Consider the following 18648-nt stretch of genomic DNA (forward strand, 5'->3'; position numbering starts at 1 on the left):
TCAAGTACTGTATTTCCATGCCATGTTTCTTTCCTGTCATTTTTAAACACAACTTACTTCCTTCACAAAATTATTTTTTGAAATTGAATATAATAAAGACCTAGGTGGTCCACAGGAAAGGACGGGACAGTATCACACTGCACAGTGCATCTGCCTGCCAGCACACAGGGTATTTAGTTAAATCTAGGTCACACCCAAGCTTAAGAAAATTCCTGCATGCAGTCCATCCAGTTTCAAGGTTTAGTGAGACAAATCATTGTTCCTGGTGGAAGCTATGACTGCTTGAGATCTGTAGAAACATATGAGTTTTGTCAAGAGACATTTAAGGGACAATAGAGGACGAGTAATATGCTGTGGACGGCAGCAAAGTAGCTTTTAGTAAAATAGATCACCCTAAAAACAATTCAACCTGATTTTAAAGATTAATAATTTCATATCTATAAACTTATAATTATTAGTTTTCTCAGTATTGTCCACTCAATGCCTCAATGGCCTTTCTGTGGCTCAACAGTTTGTCCGGAGCAGAGATAATTTTGACGGTCTATAAAGACAACACGTCGTGACGTCACGGCTGGGCGTGTTGACGCCGAGGCGTTACAGTTCGGATTGTTCGGGCTGTTTATGGAAAACTCTGGAAGTTTCCACGCTGTTTATAAAGAAAATATTCAGGACACAGAGGTCGGAGTAGAAGACAGGACCGGGCCGAGGTGGAGGAGTTACGGAGGCACACTGACAGATACTTCTTCTGAACAGCTTTGACAACTACTAAACGTGCCGCCGGATGGTCAAAATGGGAAAGGACTACTACGACATTTTGGGAATTAAGAAAGGAGCGTCGGAGGACGAAATAAAAAAAGCTTATCGTAAGCAGGCTCTACGTTTCCACCCCGATAAAAACAAGTCAGCAGGAGCAGAGGAGAAATTTAAAGAGATCGCCGAAGCTTACGACGTTTTGAGTGATCCAAAGAAAAAAGACATTTACGACCGTTACGGTGAAGAAGGTAAGCTCACGTGAAAACGTATTTAGGTGTGTTAATCAGCCTACTCCAACACAGCACTGCATGTCAGCTGTTAATAATCCTTTTAATGAACACAATTAAACATACACGGGCCAAAACAAGGACGTGTATCATGGCGTTCCTTTCTACTTTTCTGCTTCTCTGTCCTTCAGTCGGGGCTATCAGCTAAATTAACGCCATATATTTCTTCACGAAAATAGTGACACACCAAAAACGGGGATTAACTGAACCTAGGGTCAGGAGAGGAGCTGGAATATTCTAAATGTCGGAGATTAATGTGCGGCGTGTTTGCGTTGGGATTATGTGTGGGGGTTTTACGGTGAACGGTGTCACAAAAAGTACTTCTTACGCACAATAAACGCACCTGCAAATAATTATACACGTATATAAGGGCAAGAAACACGCTGTTTTGTTTTTAATACGCCTGGACGTCTCCCCAACATGGCGCATGTTGTGTTGCCATGGCGACCCAATGTTATGTGTCAATATTCGACAGGTTTGTTCACCTGAATAAAAGAGATTATTCACATCAAAACTCTGGCAAACAGTCAGAAATAATCATAATTCATAAAGCAAGTTTGACCAGTAAGATGTCAATTCTGTTTGATCCACATCCCGGTCCTCCCCATACAAATGGCATTTCCATATATGGAAGCTGAAAAGTAACTTTACAGGCAGCTCAGCACAGCTGCCACGGTATTTTGTACGTTTCTGCCACATTTTCATGGTGGTGTCTGTACACAGTTACTGAGGGATTCATGGCCTGTCTGTCATACAAGGGTTTTTCTGTTTTACACTACACTAAGATTTAAAACCAACACTATTTAAGAAATGCTATAATTATGACTGAGTTGAGCAAGAAAGTACAGGCATGTTTATATTTTTCAGCACACAAATACTGTAATATAAATAAAGCAAATAGCCGTCTTAAAAAAAATTGTGAATGATCCCAGACTAAGACGGCATGTATAAACGGTAACATGAGGGGGGTTTTGCTGGAGATGCCTTGCTTAGGCTTCAGCAAGTTAACTGAATCCAAACATGATGTGTTGCATTGTGTTTAGTGTTCAAGCAGCTATATGGGATTCTTCAAAAACCTTTATTCATTTAAACAGAAAAATAGTGAGTATAAATACTTTAATGAATGGCATCCTATTTATAAATATTAACTTGTTTGTCCCCAATTCAGGTCTTAAAGGTGGAGGACCCACTGGTGGAGGTGGTCCTGGCACCTACAGCTACACCTTCCAGGGAGACCCTCATGCCATCTTCGCAGAGTTCTTTGGTGGACGTAACCCCTTCGAACAGTTCTTTGGTGGCCGCAATGGAGGCATGGATGAGGACATGGACACTGATGACCCGTTTGCCCGCTTTGGGATGGGTGGTGGTGGAATGGGTGGGTTCCCCCGATCCTTCAGCTCCGGTATGGGAGGAATGGGGGGTCACAGTAGCGTCGTGAAGAAGCAGCAGGACCCCCCTGTGGTTCATGACCTCCGTGTAAGTTTGGAGGAAGTGTTGTCGGGTTGCACAAAGAAAATGAAGATCTCACGCAAGAGGCTGAACCCTGATCGGCGAACAATAAGGACAGAAGATAAAATTCTAGAGGTGCAAGTAAAGAAAGGGTGGAAGGAAGGAACCAAAATCACATTTCCTAAAGAGGGGGATGAGACTCCTACAAACGTTCCAGCAGATGTGGTGTTTGTGTTAAAGGACAAACCACATCCTGTGTTTAAACGTGATGGTTCAGACATTGTTTACACTGCCAAGATCTCACTCAGAGATGTAAGTGACACATAACTTTGAATATGTTCTAAATAGAAAGAACTATTATTTGCAATTTATCAAAAAGAGGTTCTAAAGATGTTTTTCCCTTCGCAGGCCTTGTGTGGATGCACAGTCAATGCGCCCACACTAGACAGCAGAACGGTCTCTGTGTCAACAACAGATATTATACATCCTGGGATGAAGAGAAGAGTTAGTGGGGAGGGGCTTCCTTACCCTAAACGACCTGACAGACGCGGTGACCTGATCGTAGAGTATGACATCAAGTTCCCTGAAAGGCTCAGTCAAAGCGCTCGAGACACCATCGCTCAGGTTCTTCCACGTTCTTAAACAAAACAAGCAGACCTGCAGGACTCACGCTCCACTGCCACCATTTCCTCGTGGACGTTCAAGTGGAGGTTAAACTCAGTCCTGAAAGGACAGAGCCATCATTCAGTTTGTTCTACAATGTGTGTAAACTAGGGTTGGGTGGTATTAAGGTATGCCGGCGGGGCACACGGGTAGCGACGGTATCAGAGAGAGAGAGAGAGTGAGAGAGAGAGACAGGATACCGCCCAACCCTAGTGTAAACATAATGTAAATAGCAGATCGAGAACCCATGATCAAGTGCAGCATTTCACAAGTTACAATGTAAATATACGACCAGTACTGTGTGGTTTGCTAAATAAGATTTTATTTTGATGAAGACCTGCACTATTCCATGGGAACTGGTTTTGTTCATAATGAAAATTCTTGTGGAGAAAGACATTTTTTGTATAAAATTGCTATTTTAAGGTTTTACATTCAATGATTGCAAAAATAAGATCTGGACATGAAGTGCATACTAATGTACCTTATGACACGGAAAGTTTGTGTTTTGAATGAGCTGCATTCCAGCTCATGAAGTGGAAAACTACACTAAAGGCACCACTTGTTGGACTATCTTTGACAAAAAGAACAATAAACAGCTGGTGCTATAATAATAAGAGTGGTTCCATTTAATGTAGTTTACATTATTTTTTGTCACTTAACACTTCAAGCCAAGAAAACGGTTTCATTGCAATTAGCAGACCCTGTAAATGGTTAGATTAAGTAACACGTGAAAGGTTTAAGGTGTTCTATTTATTTTTTTAACTTACTATAGCAATGTCCATAACTAAAAACGCATACTTAATCATTTCTTTCAAAGTAAGACAAAATTCCTTTAAGACAGATTTTTTTAAGAAACCTTTATTAGTCCCACAATGGGGAAACTGTTTAAGGCAGCCCAGCAAAGAGTGCCATACACCAGTGAGTACACTGGAGGCTATGCAGGTAAAGTGCCTTGCCCAAGGACAAGGCACCGGTTTTAAGTGCTATATCTCAAAACGAACCAAAGTTAATGTATATGCTGGAGTGGAGAGTGTGGACTATCAAATCAAATGTCTTAAATAACTTCTAATCACATTTGTAGTGCATTAGAATTACAATCATATTTAAAATTAACAAGTTACTGAAAAACAGAATTGTCCATCCATCCATCCCTTCATCCATCTTCAAACTGCTGATCCGGAACCGGTTTGTGGGGACAGTGTAAGCAGAGACACCCAAACTAAACACTGGACACTTCTTCTAACGCTTCCAGGGGAATCCTGACGCGTTCCCAGGCCAGCTGGGGTCACCTGTTGATGGGACATGCCTGGAACACCTCTGCAGGGATGCGTCCAGTGGGGCATCTAAAACAGATGCCTGTGCCACCTGAGCTGGCTCCTCTCGATGTAGCAGCTCTACTCCGACCTCTTCTCGACTTTTTTCAAGGAAACTCATTTCAGCCACTCAACCTGGTGCAATAGGACTCCTTCTTCAGCTTGACTGCCTCCCTGACTTCTGGTATCCACCACCAGATCTGGGGATTGCACAGCTTTGGACAGCCGCATCGACAATGGCAGCAGAGAACACGGTCCGCTCAGACTCAATGTCCTCAACCTCCCTCGGAATCTAATTAAAGCTTACCCAGAGGTGGAAGTTGAAGATCTCTTCAGCTTAGCCCCTCTCTTTACTTGAGTGTCCAAGACACATGGCCGAAGGTCAGATGAAATTATTACAAAATCAATCATTGGCGTAGGGTGTCCTGGTGCCAGGTGCACTGATAACCGTGTGATCAAACGTGGTGTTTGTTATAGACAAACTGTGACTAGCACAGAAGTCCAATAAAAAAAACACCACTCAGGTTCAGATCAGGGATGCCATTCCTCCTAATCATGCCTCTCCAGGTGTTACTGTTGAAGTCCCCCAGCAAAATGAGTAAGTCCCCACTCGGAGCGCCGTCCAGCACCCCTCCCAGAGACTGTAAGAAGGTTGGGTGTTTTGCATTGCTATTCGGCCCTTAGGCCGAAATCGCATTGAGAGACCTCTCCCGAACCCGAAGGTGCAGGGAGGCGACCCTCTCACATACTGGGGAAAACTTCAGTGAGGTGACATTACATGTCCCCAGAGCAAGTCTCCAGCGATCGTGTCGCAGAGGCCCGATCGTCTTTACACCGGCCCCTTGCGATTCCTCCTGCAGGTGATGAGTCCACGAGAGGTCGGCCCCACATCGCGCCTTCGGGCTCAGCCCAGCCACCAGGTGCTTGCATTTGAGCCCCAACCCCAGACCTGGCTCCAGGGTGAGGCCCTGGCTGCGCCATACCGGGTGATGTCCATAAGGGTTTTTTTTTTAGCCGCTCTTAGTTTGCATCACCCAGGAACTGTTTGCCTTGGGAGATCTTACTAGTGGCTTTAAGCCACCCTCCAACATAGCTCCTAGGATCATCTGGATACTCAAACCCCTCCACCACGATACGGTGGCAGTTAAAGGAGGAGTGAAAAGCAGAACTGTCTTATTAAAATGCATTTCTGCTCACAATAACAGTCATTTTATTACAACTTGAATAAAGTGTGTATGCGACTGAAATGAATGACCATCCTGGCCTTTTTTACCCAAGTTACTTATGAGTCACTCCTGGATGTCAATCAAGTCAGTCACATGCTAAACACACCCCCTATTTAATTGTCTTTTTTGGAATCTTTCCAGCTGCTGCTATCAATAAATACACAAGCATTATTCAAGCAAAACTAACCCAGCATGTGACATTATGTTGTCTAGTTGTTAATGGAATCCTGATTTCCCCTTCTCTGCAGCATCTTTAAATAAACTTTAAATTCACTTTGAGGAGCTGAAAATAATGTTAAGTGCAGCACAAACAACAAAATGGAAAAATTCCAGAAATAAAGAGCAATTTAATTAGACAATGATGTCTTCACTTATTACAGCGCGAAAGAATGGAGGGGTTGTCCAAAAAAGGATATTTTTTTCCAAGTAATTATATCTAATTCATATAAACATTTTAATTGAATCTGCAGTTGTCTGCTGCCTGTTGGAGCTGAGTAGGGAAGACAGTATCCATTAAGCACCATGCCTGCTCGGATGTGTTTTTCATACCAAAAATATTTATAAAATATAGAAACTGATGTCACATAATATGATCCTGAAACACACTATGTTATTAAAAGTAAATGGACAGCATCCTAATTCTGCAGCTGATGGTTGTTGGAATTATTGATTGATTGTCCATGATTAATCAATCAATCAATTCTGACATTTTATCAACAAACCAGAGGACAATGCATTGACTGAATTGCAGCAGAGCACATAGTGAGTACTCAGATCAGAACATGTGTTGGCTTTCTGTTTCAAAATGGAAAAAAATAAAAAAAAAAGCTCAAAAGAAAAGAGCTTCAGAGTTTGGTGTGAAAGCACATGGCTGCCCTGACCCTGAGGTCAAGCACACTGTGCCTGACCTCCTCTTCAGCAGAATTCATGAATGCTTAATATGGGAACCCAAACGAAATGAAGACCAGGAAACACGTACACACATACTTTTGTCCCTGTAGTGTATTTTTGAGGATGCGTCTGGGCTTTCATTAAAACACAAGACTACAAGGGGGTTAGCCCTGTCCTGACCCCAGTCTTTTTGCAATCTGTCTTTTGGGAGCATTTGCTGAAAAGAAGCCTGATTTGCTGAAGTAAGCAGTCGTTTGACTGGTCGTTGTGCTTCATGAAACAGTCCTCAGGCTGCCCTGCTGACACAGTCAGCAGACGAACTGCTCGTTGAGTTTGATGCCCTCCAGCCTCATACTGTAGATGCAACGAGGCGCACAGAGACAGCTAGAAGAGCCTGACGTAAACACTGAGGAGTCATGAGCTGGTTGCTCCTGAGCTCAGTGAAGGATAGAAAAAGGGGGGACGGACGGCGTCTGTATGCTGTATATTCTCTTTAGCTAAAGAGGCATGGTAACAAGATCATGCTCATTTACAAAAGACACAACAAGCTGCAATCGTCTCTCTCTACACAATTACATCTTTGTATGTTTTCTCCATCTTTAGGACACTGATCTTTTATGGCAGCAATCAGATGACTAATTTGTCGCAGACTGCTGCACTTTTCTGATACCGCTAGACTATTTTTGTCTTTTAATTACTTTGTTTTTAACTTGGATAAGAATGAAGTTTGTTCATGTTGCCATGGTCTGTTGCTTCTCAGGTGAGTTTTGCATTTTATCACTTGTTTTGTATACATGCTACATTGCAATAGTTAATCAAAGAGAATTATTTATGACCGTACAAGTGTGTAAATCTGTTACTTAAATTATTTATTGCTTATTTATTCTATAATATGTGGTTAACTAAATATCTGTCAAATACTAATTTTACTCAAAGACACTATGAGGCACTGAATTAATTGAACTATGTTGCAACTGAATTAGAGGTGTGGAACTCTGTACAAGACAGTCAGGTGGTTCAGATACATACCATGTAGCCAATGTCAAACATCTTTGAGGCAATGATGCAGTTGAGGCTAATGCAGTCAAAAGTTTAAACTTAACCATTAGAAAGAAATAAGATCAAATATTATAAGATGACAACACATGTTTAAATGTTTAAATGTCAATATAAAGCAGTGATTTTACAGTGTAACAAAACATCTACGTCTTTTAGTTTGTTTTATTGTTGTTGCTGCAGAACAGGACAGAAGACGATTTATGCTTTTTATAATTTTATGATCATTTTTTTAATACTTGCCTGTAAAATAAAGAACTCCTTTGTCTGGCTCCCTTTCGGCATATTTAACCAAGTATTCTTTATGACACTGTTAATGTAGTGCAATATTTGCTGCATTGTTAAACTCAAGGCACCCGCTCCCAGTTTACTTCTGTTGCTTTTAAGTTAAGTTTAGCCAACAAAAAAGTTTGGTGGGGTTTTGGAAAAGATTATGGTTTATATTAAAAAAAATAAAATTTTTGCAAACCCTGTAAGGGGAATGATTTATGTCTGGGAGACACTAAAGCTGCTGCCTAAACCACAAACAGAGTTTTGCAGAGTAGGAATGACAGGTGAAGCACTGTCTGGGGGCAGCTTCAGGACGCACATGGACATGGAAGCACTAGATACAAACTTCACAACCCTGAAAAAGTGTAACAGGATGTTTGTTTGTTGCATTTTATCATATGTCGCTGTTTGTTATGTGTTACTGGAATAATAGCTATAATTAGATATTTTTAGGAGCAATAAGCTTTGATGATAAACTTCAAATTTCTCAGTTTTCTGAGTTGCCAGGATAACACCGCTTATTCATGCAAGCGTAAAACTTGCATGTTAACACACACTGAGGTAAACAAGCAGTTAAGATATATTTGATCATGATGTGCAATGATAATGCCCCTTTAATGGTTTGATAACATCTAAAGGAATGTAACCATACTCAAACAGTGTGTTTACATATGCCCTTGTATACATGGTTATGTGTCTTAACATGAAGTTGGGAGTCATGCAATGGTGTCACATGTAAACACCCGAACCAGGTTTTCTCAACTTTGTAGGAGTCCCAGACACAGATATGTGCAAAATATGGATAATATTATGATACTGGGTTATAAATAACTAAATAATGTTATAACAGGATGTGAATGTAAAGTATTTCCTTTAATACAAACATTACCTTTGCGTGGAATTATGTACTTACCAAGTCAAATCCATATGCCAAAGAGATCCCAAATATTTAAAAAAATGAATATAAATTCATCATATGATAGAAAATGTTATGTAACTGATTATCACATGTCTGTAACTAGACCCTGTCATTTTCCAGCTGTGTGCGCACAGGCCGTCAAAGTGATGGAGGTGAGCGGCCATGTTGGAGGAGAGGTCTCCATCCGCTGCTCTGGTAGTAACAGCTCTGAACACAACAGCATGTATTTCTGCAAAGGAGCCTGTACCAGTGGACGCATTCTCATTGAGACCGAGAGGAGGAGGTCTGCTGTCACACAACGAGGGAGATACAGCATGAAGGCCGACAGAGGAGATGGAGCCTTCAGTGTGACCATAAAGAAGCTGAAGAGGGGAGACGCCGGGCGATATCTGTGTGGAGGGGATCAAGTTAATGGGTCGCACCAGGAAGTCGATCTCAGAGTCCTAGATGGTCAGTAGTATCTTAAAGCTTTGCGCAGGTGATCCGGGCTGAAGCTCAACTGTCAAATATATGAACATGTTTCTTTATGACTGACCTAAATCATTATATGAATATGATCAATATGTAGATCAATCACTATAATTTACATATAAAACTAAAACCATTTTTGCACTCAGACTTTTTCTATGCAAACCAGTATACATTATTTTCTGCTGTACATCTTGTGATGCTGCTTTGCTATTTTTGCAGTAATTCAATCACATGACACTTACACACAATCTGACATTATCCTCTGTCCTGTTCTCTCAAAGCCTCCTCTGCCCCCGCTGGAACGCCTCCCTCCACTACAACTATGCTGAAGATCGAAGCAGAGACCCTGTCCTGGGCCAACTTCCTGTCTGTCACCGAGCCTTCGCCGGCAACAATAACGCTGCCCTCCTCAGAGAGGAAGACAAACCAGCAGGAATCAGCCAGCCTCACAGGTATTCCAAAGCCACTGTTAATAGACGTTTACTTTTTAATGACTGGTAAGGAAGTCAAATGGAAGTTAACACTACTTGATTGTGGTGCTCAAAGCAACAAAAGTGTGATTGAAAAAATGAATGTTTCTTTAAATTTCCCCACTTTAATGGACATGCTCATAAACTGTTCATAGTTTCAGTGTTTAGCAGTAGCTTGAATAAAATCAGTATTGTTTGTACTGTGGATTGTTGAAGAAGAAAAAAAAGCCCCTAAGGTCTAAGATAAGATGAAATAAAAGGTGCTTTTCAGATTCAATTTTCCCCAGGAGGGATAATACAAAGTGACACTGCAGCACAAAGCCATGTAACACCAAGAAAAAAGACGCTGTCAGTGAAGAGCTTGTTGTTCTTTTGCTGAAGATTAAATCTGAAGTTAATGGATCCCTCTGAGCACTTTTCAAATCATGTAAAAACTCTGTTTAGAGCAACATTATGGTTAAATGTTAGATGAATAGACAAACAACCAATCAGAGAATCAAAGCATGAGTGACTGTACTAGTAATTCTGCAGTTATTCATGAGTGAGGCCATCAGCAAGTCATCACATGAAGCTCATCCATTTTACGATACATGGTTGAGTGGAGCTGGCTATGAGGCTGAGGGGTTCAAGGCCCAGTTCATGGAGTAATTAGACTTGGCTGGCCAGGCTAGACGTTCAAATGAAATCAGCCAAAATTAGCTGATGGATTTTTAATCTGTGGCCGCACAGCACATGTTTATACCAAATCTGAAAGGATTCAATTGATGCATTTGCCCATAAAAATGGCTCACATATGGACTTTTTAATTGGAGTACAATCACAATCACAAGCTTCTGTGTTTTGAACAGTGGTCATCATTGTCTCAGGGAGCTTGGCTGTTCTGGTTTTTGCCATTATCCCCATTATATTCTGCGGACGCTGGCGGACTAACACAGGTGAGGTGATGTGATGTGAGCACAGAAAGAGTGTGCTGCTTCACAAAAATGTAAATGAATTGTGTCACTTGTTTGTTGCAGAAGGTCAGAACAGACCTGAGGGACGCAAGGGTCAGGTGAGTACAACTATTTTCAAACATTTTGTCATCTCTCCTGTTTTTACTGTTCAGATTAATGTTTTCACAGGCTGGTCGCTGTGAGGAAAACGCAGATACTCCACCTACCCAGGTTGCTGTGGGTCTGCAGGCGTTTGAGCCAGAGGCTGATCCGGTATCCGATGCTCATGACACACTGCAGTATGCTGCCATCTATCAAGCACTGGATCCTAAAACTCTGGACTGATATTTACTACAAGTTGTTCCCACTCTCTTGTCTGAATACTGTATTTGATGTCTGGGACCTCGATCACTTGATACACAAAAACATAAAGACCTGCGAGGCAAAGAACACCGTCTTCAGTTTCTCCTCATAAAATTCAAAGTAGTGCTGCACAAAGACCTGCAGAGGGCGCCAGACATGATGAAATACACTGGACTACCTGTCTAGCCCATTAAGAGCTAGTAAAGTCAGATAAAGTGTGTCAGGTATTTGGGGGTTCAGGACAGACAAGTTCTTCCACACCACACTGGGAAGATCATTTCTTTGAGCTTTTTTGTGCAATGTTGAAACAGGAAGCTGACAAACACACAAAGTTATCATCACAATAATCAATAAATACTGTAATGCTGCAAACATTAGTCAATGGATAGAAGTTTGGAAGTGTTAAGTCTGAAAACAGGAACATTTACAGGATGTTTTTTTACTCTTTAACTCTTAAGATCATCACGACTGCAGTATTTAGAATTTCACACCTTTAGAAGTTATGCTAAAGGCGTCCACATACTTTTGGTCACATTGTGTATCGTCCACCCATTTCCTGTCTGCTTGTCTGTGCCTTGTTACCGGGTCACTGCAGTGACAGTGACTCCTGAAGAAACGACATTCTTGGACTATGCAGCAAAATAATAGAACCAGTGCAGGCATTGTATGACATGGCATTGTAAGTGTAGCTCACTTTGAATTCAGGCACTTAAAGTGAATATAAAATGTCTAAAAGTCCTGCAGGCACAATGTGAACATTATATTGAACTCACCCAGATCTGTTTGGATGTGTAGTGATGTCTTTTCATGCATTGTGTTGAATCATTCTTGGTGTCACACTGAGCTACTTTACTTTCCAGGAAGGGAGTACTCGGTAAAAGAAAGTCAATAAAATAGAGTCAGACTGTAACCACACAACACATCTACATGTTGTTGTTTCACCCCCACCCACAACCCAGCAGATGGCCTTTTTTATTCTTGCTCTGAAACCTTATGACCTTAACTGGACCACAATGACTCATATATGTGCACTGACACTCTTTAAATGACAAACTGTCAGACAGCATCTGAACAAGAGCTCTGCAGTGTTTATATTAAAAGAAAAATAAGAAAACATGCAACTGAGTGCACCCGAGATGATGCATTAGACCAAGTCAGTGTGCACAGCTCTGACCTGGGACGGATGAGATAAGGAGTCTGATGGTGGAAGGCAGGAATGATTTCCTTTACTGTTTTCTTAGAGCAGCAGGGCTGCAGGAGTCTGTTCCACAAGCTGCTTCTTGGTTTTTGTTTTGGAGAAGGTCGGAGGGATTGTCCGTGATTGTGAACAGTTGTTTTTCCACACCACCGAACATGCACGTGGAAATGAAGAAAATCCACAAAGGAACAGGGCGAATGTTCAAACTCCACACAGGTGCCTTCTTGCTGTGAGGTGAACTTACTAACCAGTGTACAATCATGCTTATATGTACAAAAGCACTAATGTGAAATGTCAAACTGCTGTTTTAAGCACAAGTGCTTATTTTCCATCACTTAACTGCAGCATGTAGTATTTGTACTTTGTTACTGTACTTAAGTACATTTTTATGTACTTTACTTAAGTAAAAATATTAGTGCATACTTTATACTTTTACTCCATTACATTTTGCAATGTTTACCTGTACTTTCTACTCCACTACATTTCTAAAGTGTCTGTAGTTACTTGTTACATGTGAAGAACACAGTGCTGGACTGATGTGAGGTCAGACTCTGCATGCAGGTGGTGTCACACTGCCAGCTGTGTTTCTATAATGAGCCTCAGTCATGATGCCGGTGCTCTGGCTCAGTGAGCTAACTAGTTAGCTATTGTCTGCTAACACAAGTCCATCCATTGATGTCTGATTAACATGAATCATAACATTAATCTCAGCAGGAATACTGACACAGTAAACATGCTGAATGCCTTTGTTATTAGCAGCCTCTCTGTTCACTTGATGCCCATAGCCTGCCTCATGACACACAGACCTGTCCATAGCTGCTTCTGGACTGAACATGTACATTAACTACACATGGTCCATTTTTTTATTTTTTTTAAGATGATTTCTTTGATTATTTTAACCTGTTCAGATATCCTTTGCAATGGAAATCAATAATATATATTCGATGCGTGAGTACTTTTACTTTTAATACTTTAAGTACATTTAAAAGTACTTAAGACTTTTACTTTGATTGTTGATGTAGCACTTCTACTTTTACTTAAGTATATATTTTGCTGGGTAATTGTAGTACCAAGTACCAAGCTTCAGTACTTCCTCCACCACTGGTGTACTCACACTTTAGCCACTTATCAGTGGAAACAATCTTTGAACATAGCGCTGACACTTTTACCTTTGATATGTGTTACACATGGTTCATCGTACGCACACCAAAATTAGTACAAGCCAAAATAGCATCTGCGTGAGTGTTCATGTTCTTCACTGAGATGTGTGCTATTTGCTGTCATAGTGAGTGGACTCAACTGCGGCCACAAAATATGTTTTAGGCAGTGATTGTTATTACTGTGAGAGACTCCCTTTGTTGTGTCATTATCCATCGTTATCATAAAATCTTGACTGCGTGTTGGGTTTTTCTGCTCGGTTTTTGTGCAGATAGCAGTTGTACACATGTTTATGTGTCATCAGTTTACATATCAGTTTTTCTATTCCTGTTAATTTTTCCTGCCTATTTTAGGGGGAACTGAGTTGCGTGTTTACACCAGGCTCAGGTCTCATTTCTCTTGTTTTAGGGTCTGACGCCTACACATTTAATCTCGTGTTCTACCATCAAAACCACAGGAAGAAGGCAGACAGTTGAGGGGCTGTGCAGATGTAATTTCACTTGTGCAAGACTGTACAGCGGTAGTGTGTATTGAAACCGTCAACCACTAGATTTTTAACAGAAATATTTACCAGTAAATCCAGTTTGTGTGTGGGGGGGTATATCTGGATTATAACCCACCACAAAGCCGGCAGGATGAGGAGCATCTCTGTCTTCTGCTGTCTTTTATATGGTGAGAGATCAATTCACTCATTGATTTAAACATTGTTTTGACTCTACAAAGCTGTATAACTTGTCACAATATGCGACCTTTGCAGCTTCATTGACAGACGGATCCAAAATCATCGTAGAAGGAACAGAGGGGGGGAACGTCTCCTTCCAATGTTCACACAAACATGCGTGGAACATTCCCAAGTACTTATGCAACGATCAATGTAAAACTGCAAACGACATACTGGTTACTGTAGAATCTGGTAGAAGAGCAGAGACAGTGAGGATAAGTCTGGTGGACTTTGGGAACGGATCCTTCACCGTGACCTTCACTCAGCTCCGGCTGTCAGACTCTCACACTTACTGGTGTGGAGTGGCCAGGCTTGGTTTTGATACTTACACTAAAGTGCTGCTCACTGTCAAGAAAGGTAAGTGTAGCAGCTTGTCAAATATACTTCATCCATTTCAATAAGGTGAATTTTCTTCCTCTGGTACGTCTTAAAATTGTTTTTAAACAATTTTAATACAAAAACGTCAATTATATTTCTAAGGCAATAGTTGTGGGTTTCAGTGATGGTCAACTTTAAAAGATGGTTTGGTCTGGTTTGTTTGATAATTCCTGATTTCAGCCTTTAAATATCACTTTTTAGACTGTCATGTCACAAATGTCGAGTTCTGTGTTAATAGTTAATATGTTTATTTAATAGGGACAAAACAAACAACAGCAACCGATGCCCTGTCCATAGGTCATCTAGGTATTAGCTAATTTGCAGACCAGGTCCCTAAGACAACACAAATACAAACAATAAGACAGGACACAATCATTAAAAACATACAGTACACATAATACAGACTGTTCTGTAATTAGGCTTTATTTAAGCCATCGCTCAAATAAAGCCTGCTATACTAGCAGAGGTTTTACTGTGAGAGTCAGTTTATCCTCACAAGGACAACATTAGAGATTGTTGCCAATTTTAGTCCATTGAAACAACCGGTTTGTACCCGAATGTTTTTTAAGCCTCCATGTACAGATTATGTCTGTCTGTTATGACAGTGCCCTGTCCATCCACAAAAATGTAACCATCCGTGGTAGCTCGAAATCAGCCACATGGGCCATTCGGTGTATGGATGCGCTGATGCCCCTCATGAAGCTTAGCCCATAGTGTAGGTAATAGTTTATTTAATAAGAAACAGAATGCAAGCAGTCAAAGCATAGCTCCACCTCGAGCAGCTACAACTTATGGTTTTTTTACATTTAAAAAGTGACAATAACCAGATTAAATACCAGCAGACTGTTTTTATTTATCTTTTTTCTTACTTTGTTTGTTTACTAATGATCTGACAGCCATTTTTGCATCTTTCTATCTGTACAGCTGTCGCAAATGAGACAACTGTCATACCTGAAGTTTTCCCTACATCACATTATCAGAACTTAACTGCAACCCAAGTGACGGCTGAACCAGGACCCAGCCCACCTACAAGCGTTTGGACAGGTGGAAAGAACATTTATTTCACAGCATCTAACTTCACTGAAGGAGGAGAGCAGAGTCTCAGCAGGGGTAATTTTCTGCTTCTGGTTAAATTAAGTTGGTTCATAAATACATTAAGCTACAGTATATCCTTTTTTTTTCTTTTGATCAGGCACAGTGGTGTATGCTACGCTCGGGGGTGTTGCCCTGATCTTTATCTTGGTGCTAGTGACACACTTCAGGAAATGCAGAGAGGTTTCTAAACCCCATCCCCATGTCTGCCCCAACAGCACAGACCTCAGCAATGCAGATGAAAAGGAGGTATGACACAGAAACAGAGGATGTCTGCCCCAGCACAGCAACTGTCCCCTTACAGACACATGACCGCAAATTAGAACAAGCTGAGGCTTATCAGAGTTTCTCTTCCTGGTTTCAGTATTTAAAGCTTCATTTTAATGTTGTTGTTCTGTTTTTTTTTTATTGTAGTATTTTTGCATAGGGATGCTCAAAAACCACGGCTAACTAAAGAACATTTTTTTATGAAATTCACTTTCTTATTGCAGGTTGTGATTTGTTATACAACAGTGTAGACATGTAGGTCAATTGTATGACTTCGTGGTGGGACATAATTTTATACATTTTTATAAATTCGCTGTTCCTGAACAAACAACGACCTCTGGAGCTAGAATGTTACCAAAAGCTGTAGTTCCTCTATTGGCCACATGAGGATGACCTCAAAAGCAAGTCAGTCCACACAGACAGAGAAATAAACAGTTCACATACAGAAAAAAATTTTCATCTCTACAGATAATAAGTAATTATAATAAAGGTTAAAGTTATTCATGCATTTGACTGCAAATTAACTGCTGAGCTCCAAATACAACCCAAAGCTTCCCCTATTGTTGCATTAGGCAGACTCAGCTGCTGCTGTGAAGACAAAGAAGTCTCCCACTGATCTTAAAAACCATTCCTGTCTTTTAGCTAAGCTCCCAGCCAAAAAAAAATATGTCAAACAACCTAGAAAATGTTATTTTTTATCTTTTTAAATAATGTTTGATGCTATAGACATAGATTTTGAAACCTTTGGACACTCTTTCCTCTGCTATTTATCTTCATGCTAAGCTAACGGTTAGCAATAGATTATGAGCAAAAAGTTCAGTCTGCAAAAAGTTACATTTGTAAAGCAACTATATTGAAGTGAAAATGATCTATATAAAATGACATTGTACTCCTCAGGAGTCAAAAATGATTAATTTAATATCCTACATCCTTAAACTAATGTGGTGTCACATGAGATCATGTCGATTTTTTCTCCCACAGATGAGCTGTGTGTATGAGAACATTGATGAGGGGATGCAGTATGTGAAGAAGTTATCTGAGAGTACATCTGTCAGTATTCATCAGTATGGATCAGCTGAGTCCAGCAGCGAGCCCCTTCATATCTATGAAAACATCCCCCCTTCCCAGGGTTCCAGACTTTTACCTGCAGTTGACAAAAACGAGGCTAACTCGGTCTCTGACATCTACATCAATCCTTTGCCGTCTCTAATATGTGAAAGCTCACACACAGAGGAACCTACAATGTGCAAACATACAAAGGACCGTGCAGCCGATGAGCCTCCTCCTCTGACTGGATCCTGCAGTGATGCTGCTGAAATAAAGCCCAGAACTCTTTGGTTTGGTTTAGATTTATCCGGAATAAGTGAAAGTTCATTTTAAATGTATGATCCACACATATTTAATTGATGGACAACCAGACATGAGAACACAAAGCTGCAAACTGTTTCTTCAGGGTCAATGAGTGAACTTTACTATCTATGGCTTGCCTCCATCAAAGGGTTGAGTTATAGTGACCCCTGGTGGACATACCAATACAGACTGTGTTTGTACGAGTACTATACAAATACTACTGTAATAAGAAATTAGTACTTTATAAATGCCACTTCCAAAAATTGCAGGCTGTGTAAAAAATGTAAATAAAATACAAATTTGCCAGTGATTTTTAAACCAAGCATTTAATTGGAACAGAACATGTTTGGAGTTGAAGGGTAAGGAATGGACGAGGGTGATTTTACAGTCTGTTGGGGCCCTAGGAAAAAACTCACAGGGGCCCCTCCGACCAGCAACAAACACTTTATATTTTAAAAGTTGAAATAATAATTCAATTAAAAGTAGATAAGGTGAGGGTCCTCCTGGGCCAATCAGTGGTGTCAGATTATTTATAATGATGGTGATGAATCCTGGTTGGAGGGCCACGGTACTCCTCCCACCCAGCCACTGACTTGTTTTTATTGTTGGAAAAAAATATATTTTGTCAGTACAAACAACATAAAATACACATTTCAATGACTAAACGTAGTATCCTTGGAGCGTCACGTAATTCCAGGGTTGTCCACAGTGGGGAGCACTTTCATTCATTTTTACTTTACAGGAAATAAATGAGGCTCATGTCTGTGCCTGCCCATTCTTAACCTCCTATTTTGAAATTATGAGTGTATTTAAACGTTAATCCTTATTTAAATGAATTAACTTTTTTTTTTTACCCACCATCAGTCGTCCATCTCTTCCTGCAGCACTTTCATCCCTCAGTGAAATGTACCACAATTACCTGCAAGACATGACTTGACTTGACTCTGCTTTGCCTTCTTGTTGGAAGCTTACGCAACATCTGAGCATACAGATTGGTACTAACCTGAAACTTTCTTTTTTTCTGTGTGTGTGTGTGTGTGTGCATGTGCGTGAGTGTGCACTATACGTATGATCACCTTTCACTGAGGCCATTTAGGGCGTGTGAGACAGTTTCCCTGTCCTGGAGTGAGATGCAGGAAGCAGCATGAAGTGGTGTAACAACAGACCGTGTGCCCTGTGGCAGTGAAAATGAACCAACAGGAGGACGACTGACTGAACAATCAGTCACATTAGGAAGAAAAAAACCTACCAGAAAAACATGGAGGTCATTCTCTAAATAGTTTCTGTTTGTGATGTCTCTTGTTGGGTTTGACAGCAATCTTTATGTTCCTCAGTGGTGATATAAACCACATGTTTACATATGAATATGAACTCAAACTGAAGACTAATTAGTTAAGAAGGAAGTTAACTGACATTTGTTG

At 40.6% G+C, this 18648-nt stretch overlaps 3 protein-coding genes across 4 annotated transcripts; all 3 read left to right on the forward strand.

The window, feature by feature from the left end:
- Positions 1–560: 560 nt before the first annotated feature.
- On the forward strand, positions 561–3763 carry dnajb1b (DnaJ heat shock protein family (Hsp40) member B1b). Its single transcript, XM_028415705.1, has 3 exons — positions 561–1001; positions 2209–2801; positions 2898–3763. The coding sequence occupies exons 1-3, from the start codon at positions 782–784 to the stop codon at positions 3129–3131; spliced, it is 1047 nt and encodes a 348-aa protein (XP_028271506.1). The 5' UTR covers positions 561–781; the 3' UTR covers positions 3132–3763.
- Positions 3764–4579: 816 nt separating this feature from the next.
- Positions 4580–11642, forward strand: LOC114440940 (uncharacterized). Of its 2 annotated transcripts, XM_028413623.1 has the most exons (7): positions 4580–5238; positions 5299–5425; positions 8948–9277; positions 9580–9750; positions 10617–10703; positions 10785–10819; positions 10890–11642. In XM_028413623.1, exons 2-7 carry the CDS (start codon positions 5329–5331, stop codon positions 11043–11045), a joined length of 876 nt encoding a protein of 291 aa, XP_028269424.1. In that variant the 5' UTR covers positions 4580–5238; positions 5299–5328; the 3' UTR covers positions 11046–11642. The 2 variants fall into 2 exon arrangements, with proteins under 2 accessions (XP_028269424.1, XP_028269433.1); XM_028413632.1 differs by lacking the exons at positions 4580–5238; positions 5299–5425 and adding an exon at positions 7260–7342.
- A 2295-nt stretch (positions 11643–13937) lies between these two features.
- On the forward strand, positions 13938–17339 carry LOC114440790 (CMRF35-like molecule 8). Its single transcript, XM_028413284.1, has 5 exons — positions 13938–14091; positions 14177–14497; positions 15443–15628; positions 15711–15859; positions 16859–17339. Exons 1-5 carry the CDS (start codon positions 14055–14057, stop codon positions 17255–17257), a joined length of 1092 nt encoding a protein of 363 aa, XP_028269085.1. The 5' UTR covers positions 13938–14054; the 3' UTR covers positions 17258–17339.
- The last annotated feature ends 1309 nt before the right edge of the window (positions 17340–18648 follow it).

The sequence above is a fragment of the Parambassis ranga genome, chromosome 1 (assembly GCF_900634625.1).
Source record: "Parambassis ranga chromosome 1, fParRan2.1, whole genome shotgun sequence".
Taxonomy (NCBI): Eukaryota; Metazoa; Chordata; class Actinopteri; family Ambassidae; genus Parambassis; species Parambassis ranga.